Source organism: Lissotriton vulgaris, chromosome 11 (assembly GCF_964263255.1).
Source record: "Lissotriton vulgaris chromosome 11, aLisVul1.2, whole genome shotgun sequence".
NCBI lineage: Eukaryota > Metazoa > Chordata > Amphibia > Caudata > Salamandridae > Lissotriton > Lissotriton vulgaris.
In genome coordinates, this window is record NC_141699.1 from 769,490,410 (window position 1) to 769,498,822 (window position 8,413).

Sequence of the window (8,413 nt, forward strand, 5' to 3'; positions counted from 1 at the left end):
TTCCTGGCCCACATACTTTTTTTTTTAAACAGTGGGGGAGGTCCTCTAGCCATTCCCGCAGCCCCAGGGACTGCCACCGCCCTGGGAAACAAACAAAATAATTAAGGAGGTCCATTGCAGACCCCGCCCTGGGGACTGCCACCCCCCAGGACCGGCTCCAGCAATGTCCAGGGGTTCCGACACCCAGGGTATTGCAGTTGGCAACGGCTTGGCTGCTCCCTCCAACCCATAGCAAACAAGTGCTCTATGTTAATCAAGCGAGAGCAGTGTCTGTTTCCCTGCCTGCTGTGAAGCGAGCAGGGAAACAGACATTGCTTTGGATACCAGGGAGCTGCATGTTAGCAGCTCCCTGAATCTCAATGCAATGCCAGCTCCTGTCGGAGGCGGGGAGTCGGCAGGGAATCCGGGGGCCTTCAGGGTCCACCCGCTGTCCCATTGGTGAGAAGGTGCTCTGAAGGCACCCACATTAAATGGGAAGGCCTGGGGGAAGGGGTCCCCGGGCCCAATTCTGTGCAGGGAAGGGGGCCATGCAGCCCCACTCCCCATCTGTACAAGGCCGGGCCCCCGGTAATGAGGTCCCTGGGGCTCAATAAGGCCTAGGGAGGGGGGACGCGTGGCCCCATCCCCTATTTTAAAAAAAGGAAATGGCCAGGCTCTGGGGCATGGGGTCCCTGGAGCCGAAATCGGCCTAGGAGGGGGGGGGGGGGGGCATGCCCCTCCCCCTTTGGAAAATAAAGACATTTTTAAATCAATGGCTGGGCCCCGGGAGATGGGATCCCGGGGCCAAAATCACTCCGAGAGAGAGGCCGCACAGTTCACCTCCCTCATTTAAAACAAATTAAAATCAAAAAAGAGGCAGGCCCCAGGGGTTGCTGTCCCGGGGCTGAAAATGGCCAGGGAGGGAGACTACTGAGCCCTCCTATAAAATACAAAAAGAATATAAAAAAGAAAAAGCCGGGGAATGGGGTCCACGGTGACAAAATTAGCCAGGGCAAGGGGGGTTGCGCAGCCCCTCTGAGCCATTGAAAAAAGTCTTGGCCCCGGGGGATTGGGACCCTGGGCCTGAAAATGGCACAGGGAATGGGGGCCACACAGCCCCCATCCCTTAAAATGATTTGAAATTTTTTAAAAACACCTTCAATAAGTCACTGAAGGCCATGCCCCCTTCACCACCACTCTGCTAATGCGCCTCCTGGTGCAGTGGTGGTCCCCTTAGATTCTGAGGCTCCTTGGGTTCCAGGAACCCCTTTGTTACCTCCAGTAAGTCCCAGACCAGTCCCAGACAGTGGTATTGCTGAGAGGACTGGAGGCCATGCCCTCTTTTATCACCACTCTGCAAATGCCCCAAGGACGTCCTTGGGGGCCAACTACCCCTCCCTTCACCTCCAGTAAGTCCCACATACCGGGATTGCTAAGAGATCTTCAGAGGGCACGCCCCTTTACACCACTACTCTTCAATCATGGCTCGTAGTAGACTATTGGTTGTGGGATGAAGTCCACTTTACTCCACAGGGACCATGGGGGCTAGGAAGCCCTCCTGGTACCTCCTGTAAGTCCTACACAGTAGGATTCCTGAGAGGTGGTCGGAAGCCCAGCCTCCTTTCTCCACCACTCTCCAAATGAGACTACAAGTTAAAAAAAACTTAGAAATTCACTGAAAAAACAAAGGTTACAGGGACGTTATAGTTAGGAAATGGAATTTGAAAAAATCTTACAAATTCACTGAAGAAACCAAAGGTTACAAAGACGTTATAGTTAGGCCCAGGTATCACTCGTACAAAACCAGAGAAATTCAGCCATTATAGTTAGTGAGCTAACTACAACTCGCACCCCCACAATGCACTGCTTATGACCTCACATATTACATCACTGATGACATCGCTGATGACATCTCAAATAATATCACTGATGACATCCTCCGCAGAATCTCTGACGAACTCACTCACTCCCCCATATAACCTTTCATACCCCCACTCAAACTACCTCACTACCATTCTCAAACCCATTTTCACACACATACCAGAACTTACACAGCCACTCACTGATTCATAGATCACCACACACATCCACTCACTCACCCATACAGCCACTCATATACCCACTCACTCACTAAAATAGTCACTGATATATCCACTTATACACCCACACAGCCACTCACACACTGATTCAGTCACCCATAGAGCTACTCACACACCTACTCACTCACCCATACAGTCAATTACACAGCCATTTACTCATCCGTACAGTTACACACACTTACATACACATACAGATATTAACAGATACTCATTCACCTATACAGTCACTGACACAAGCACACACTCACCCATAGAGCTATTCTGACATTCACTCACTCTTCCATACTGTCACTCATATACCCCATCATTCACCTAACTGCCTTTTGCATACCCAGTTACCCATATACCACTGGCACATGCACTCACTCACCGACACATCCATACACACACTTAGTCACCCATACAGCCCCTACACAATAACTCACTAACCCATACAGTCACACATAAGCTCATCCACATGCAGCACTTTCTGACAACTCAATCTCCTGAAGAAAGTGAAATATTTTGTCCCAACCACATCACACCATCACTAAAGTCCCTCTGCTGGCTCCCCTTAGAAGCAAGGATCTAGTTAAAGAGAGCTTGTATGACCCATACAGTCCTGCACCACAATGAACTCAGATACCTCAAGATCTCAGGAGGAAGCCACTCCTTTCATAGTGCAAATTCCTTTTTGGTAGAACCTCCAATATTAAAGAAAAATAAAACATATTCTTGCACTTTCTCCAGGTCCGATTCCAGGATATGGAAGTTTCTCCCTCCGGAGATCAGGGATAACCCATCAACAAACACATTTAAAACAACAGATTCATAACATAAAGCATATAGGTTAGCCTGTTTTGAGGCTCACCGACACCTTGGATGTAGTGCACCAAGTTCAAGGCACCATACCTCAACAGCAGGAGGGACCACCTGATTATTGTAATAATGTGCTATCTTGACTCCCAAGTTTGATGATCAGTCCAATCTGTTTAATATGCTTTCATTTGTGATGTGATGGTTGTCTATATGTTATGTAACTTATTTATGCTCCTGTCTCTGTATAGCGCTCTTATACCTACATAAAACTAGATACTGACAGAGTGGCGCCTTCTGTATTGACAGAGTGGCGAGCCTGATCTCCAGCTCCATAGATGCTTGTTCCCCCAGGTTTATGTATAGGCACCCACGCCTCCTTTTAAAAGGGCCAATTATGCTTCCATGGGGAGGTGTGGTCTGCGATCTCCCACCACCATGAGAAAATGTAACTGGAAGATGCCTGTGACCCTCTTTGCTTCCACAAAAAGGCATCCCAGTGACTGTTCTGGGTCAGCCACATCCAAGATGGTACATTTAGTACATCCCCTCGGGATCTTTTTCTTAAATGTTTTTAGTAGATTTTCATTGATGGTTAATCAACAGACAATAAATAGTTGGATGTAACAATGCAGAGCTTCGTTCATATGCGTTGCCCTCTAACTTGGTGCAGAAGACTTACAGAATCCAAAGTATAGGAAGAGCTCAAACTCAATGTTCAGGATTTTCTCCATCCAGCCATGGGTAACAAAAGGAAACACTTTTCCAACCCACAACAGCCATTACAAGCACAGGCAATAACCGTTCACCATCAACAGTATATCATCAAATGCAGTAGTGTCAGTAAATAACGACTACTGAATGTTGTCCTTCGTTAGCCAATCAGAAAGGAAGCGTGAATCAGGGAAACTGGACAAGGGGTTAGGAACGGAAATCCCCAAGAGGGCCCAGGGCACAAGGTATTGCAGGTGGTGTTTAGCTGTCCAGGACTATAAAGGTTGCAAAGACTTCCTTCCAAAAGGCAGCGATAGGCTTCCAGCGTACTCCCCTCAGTTCCTCAAGTCTTATTGCTAACCACTCTATTGCGACCCATCGTTCCACCTCCCCTTTCCACCTGCTGTGGGAAGGACCTTCTGTCGCTTGCCAGTGACACACTATGTCCTCACAGGCAAGAATCAGGGCCAGGTCAAGGAATCTGTTGCCCACCTTCCTGCTCGCCTGCCATGGGTACATTCCCAGTACACAGATCTGTAAGGTTTGCAGGTCGCATTTACTCAGTGTGTGCTCCATTTTCTCCACTACCCTGTTTCAGTATCCTGCTGTTCACGGACAGTTCCGTACCATATGTATAAAATCAGCATTAGTCAAGGAGCAACACGGCCAATGCATGGTATCCCTGTGTAATAGGATATTTAGTCTATTTGGGGTGAGGTATGTACAGTGTAGATAATTGAATTGTGTGTATTTGAAGCATGTGTTCTGGGAAACTATGTGCACCCATTCCTTTTGCTGATCCCATTCCTTTCCAATGAATGGTCTTCCCAAGTCGATTTCCCACCTGGTTTGTTGGGCTGTAAACCTTCCAGTTACCATAGACAAAGTGGTACAGTAAATTCAGGAAATGTGGGTAGGGGCCTTGCCAGGCTCGCTGACCACAGGTAATGTATCAACTTTGTTAATGTGGCGTAAGCCAAGATTTCCACCTGTGGCAGGTTGTCCTCCCTGACCAAGCCACCTGGGGCTCGAACTCTGCCTTTGGCTTAACAGTCTCCAACCGTTTCGAGCCCATCTGCAGTCCCCCCACCCGACATCCTGCATTCCTTTATTAATCCTCTTCCAGGAGTGGACAAGCTCACTATAGGCAAAGCGGGTGCATAGAGCAGACAGTGCAGCATCTTCCTACTCTTGGGATCTGGGTACCTGTGTTTTTTTGCATTTCAAACTTGTGCAAAAACCTTATCTTCTGTCTTAAAAATACACTTTGTAACATGGTCACCTTTGATGGCAGTACTTAAAAGGAATACCACTGTTGTTGTCTGATTCATTTTTAGTAGAAGCTGACCCTATCCCACCTATATAAAGAAACACATTTGGTTAACTTATTGATAACTTTGTTGCTGAACCAGGCAAGCAAAATGCTTATGTTTAAAGTAATTCATTAAACAGATCATTCACCGTAGGAATCAATAAATCTCCCTTTAGTGTACAGGGTTATGAAGCTTGCTATCTGCATTTTGAAAATACATTGTTTATTTTAAAATAAGATATTAACAATGATGTTTTTGGGCTGTTCTTAAAATATTGTTTATTTCAATTTACAGTTCGGCCCAGAAATGAGAGACCGCCGTCTGAGTTTTATCAGCCGCTAGATCCATTGCCACCAGAGGAAACAAGAAGGCGAAGACTTCAAAGATTTGAGCGACAGTGATATGCCAAAGTTTATAAACAACTGCAAAAGTCTTCATTGTAGCCAGTTTGGTGGAAGCGTTATTATTTCAGGGAAATATTGTTCACCTGTACCAAGTAGCTTAAGTGCCAAATTGTCCGATTCTACCTTCTGGTATCATATGTCTGTTATTTACACAATTGTCTATTTTCATGAACACAAGAGACTCTGCTTGGGCGATAGCACAAGTACAAGATGCAAACGTCAAGTTGTAATATAATTCTGATCAACAGAGGTGTCTCACCTTTTCAAGGATGTTATTGGTCAATTGAAATATCATAAACAGTGCCCATAAATATGAGATTTGAGCTTCCCAACAGATCCCAGAAAAGCACACGAGGACAGATTATGAGTAATACAGTGAATGGGGGAACGAAATTACCATGATCAAATGCACTTATTCCTCTCCATCTCAACACTATTGTGAGTTCCTAGGCCCTGGATAGGCATTAACCTGCACAGACTAATATTACCTGACCATTTATTTACATGTGTGTGCTATTTGTTTTCCTGTTTTAACCCCTTGTATGCTGATGACTGAACCGCTCAGTCATCAGCTGCGGTGGCGCTGTGCTGATGACGGAACCGCTCCGTCACAAGCACAGCGCAACCGACGCTGGTGACGGAGCGGTTCCGTCACCAGCATGCGCCCGCCGCTCTTCCGCCCCGCCCCCTTAGCACTGCGGCGGAATAGCCGCCGCAGTGAAGGGGTTAAGCAGGAGAAATTATTGTTCAGAAATAGAAGAGACACCAGTGTGCATGTCAGTACCCGGTGTACTGATGATCATGCAGGGTGGTGTACCCGAAGTATCGGTCCTTAGATGGTGGCCAATTATAAAGGGCCTCAGTAACACATGAGTACCAGTCTGAAGAATTCCTTTCAGTACAGACGAATTCTAGTTACTGCTGTTATCACAGATTGCAAACTAAATTCACGAGCATGTAAAACAACAAATATATTCGAGATTGGAAGGGAATAAATCACAAAAACACTATCACATGGGCTCATCCATTCATTAGATAGGGTTTTCTACGCTTTCAAAAATATTCCCCTTTATTGGTATTGCACTTCATAAATGCCAACGTATTTAATAACTTTATTTCCTGATATTTTATATGTGAATGTTTTTATATGGACTGATTGGGGAGCTACTCTTGGATGTGAGAAGAAACTTGAAACTTTGATACATCTCATATTTTCATATTTTATTTTCGTAAAGACAAGTCTGAGATGTGTTGTGCTTATTACTTATCGAAGGTAATCGCAGTATGTACATTTCACTTTTTGTGTACTCCCAAATGCGTTGTCATTGAAACAGCACAATTATTCTTTTTTTTACAGTAGGTATTTCTAATTCTCAGTTGGGAGCTTATTTGTAAATAGGTTTTTTCAATTTGTAAAGCACATTTTTTAGAATGTTTCATAAGGTATAATAGTCTTTAATAATCCAAAAATATTTCCTGTTCGATGAAAATTGCTGCACGGTGGCGACCTAATGGCAATATGTAGACACTTCAATTTTAGACTTACATTTGTCTTTTGTGTAGTACTTATTTCCTGTTTTTTCTCACTTGATTAAGTTGACGAACTACAATTACCTAGTCTAAATTAGCACTTGGCAGCCTTGCATGGATCAAGGGAAAAATATGTATTGTATGAGACTTTAATGTGTGAACTCGCTCTACTGCTTCCTGTCTTCAGATACTTTTTGATCTCTCTTTCTACAAGGTCACTGTTTGGTATTTCCTCTATCTGAATCAGAGTACTGCTGCTTTTCTCAGATTGATAACCTCGTGAGAGCCACATTCAATCATTTGAATCCTTGTATAGTTTGGTATAGAGAAAGCACACAAGTATGTCATGGGAATGGGAAACTGCACATTATTGGCTAAATGCATTAGTGTTGTAGTAATGCATGCAGGTCCGTAATTGATGAGCAATTTGGGCAGGACCGGACTGGCTACCAGGCAGTTTGGAATGCTGCTGAGCTGGGGGCTGATTTCGTTCATGGAGACCTGCATGTGCCAACCGAAATTCATTTTGCTTTAATTATTTCGAAGCACGCGCAGGTTTCCATGAATTAAATCAGCCTTCACCGCAGTGAAATCAGCCCCAGCTCGGCAGCATTCCAAACTGCCCGGTAGTCAATCTGGCCCTGAATTTGCGAAAAGTGTTTGCACCTATTGCCAAATCAAAAAAATTTCAGTTTGAAAACATCTAGTTCGTTTTGAGGTGTTCACTTTCGTCATTTATGGTGGCAGGTGTCAGGGGCACTTGATCTCAGCCCATGCATTTTAAAAATAGCTACATTCGTGTTTTTAGGGTATTTTTTTGAGAAGTAAAACATTTTGTGAAGCTTGCCTGCCCCTGACACCCCTTCTCTCCTTCCATGACGTCATATAGGGAATAATAACACTGCAAATGTTGGTCTGCATTTAAAAGCAACATTTGGTGGTTCATACTGAGATACCACACAGTTTAAAAGGATCCATGTGCCCCTATCACACAGCTTTTTGATTTAATAGTTTAATAAAAATAATTCTTTTAAGAATATTTTTTCCATATTTTTTATTTGTTACGTCATGACTGTGATTACTCAGCTTCACAGCCTGCTTGTGCACCATCACACCAGGTTTAATGCAGTAAGTGGTGTTCACAAGGCATATTCTGGGAAAAGTCAAGGTTTGTTTTGTAATACAGATTCCAAAACTAACAGTGCCATGAAGTCTTCATGTGTACATTCACTTAATTAAAAACAAATCTGATACAGCCCTATTTTTGCGACTTTGCAATAACTTATTTGTAATTAATTTTATGTAATGGCTGATTTTATTACAGCTATTAGACTCGTAGGCCCTCATTATGTTGTCAGACGGACCGCCATTGGTGGCTGTCCGACTGACATTTAGGGCAGTGGTCCAACTGCCGGATTATGATGCTGGCGGTTGGAGCACAGAGAGCAAGGGGAAAGACTGCCACCACCAACAGGCTCAAGGAGCCCGTCGGAGCGGCGGTCAGACCGTAATCCCTATAATGGGGGCGGTACCTGCGCAGGCACTGCTGTAGAAATTACAATGTTTATTTCCCACAGCC

At 44.6% G+C, this 8,413-nt stretch overlaps 1 protein-coding gene across 4 annotated transcripts in view; it reads left to right on the plus strand.

The window, feature by feature from the left end:
• Positions 1 to 8,095, plus strand: part of RHBDD1 (rhomboid domain containing 1) — a 420,273-nt gene extending 412,178 nt beyond the window's left edge. For 3 of the 4 annotated variants that reach the window (XM_086943885.1, XM_086943884.1, XM_086943886.1), the window contains exon 7: positions 5,195 to 8,095. In XM_086943885.1, coding sequence (XP_086800011.1) covers positions 5,195 to 5,301 — 107 coding nt within the window. In that variant the 3' untranslated portion in view covers positions 5,302 to 8,095. The remainder of the gene's footprint in view (positions 1 to 5,194) is intronic. The other variant, XR_015300952.1, reaches the window with a different exon arrangement.
• Positions 8,096 to 8,413: the final 318 nt, after the last annotated feature.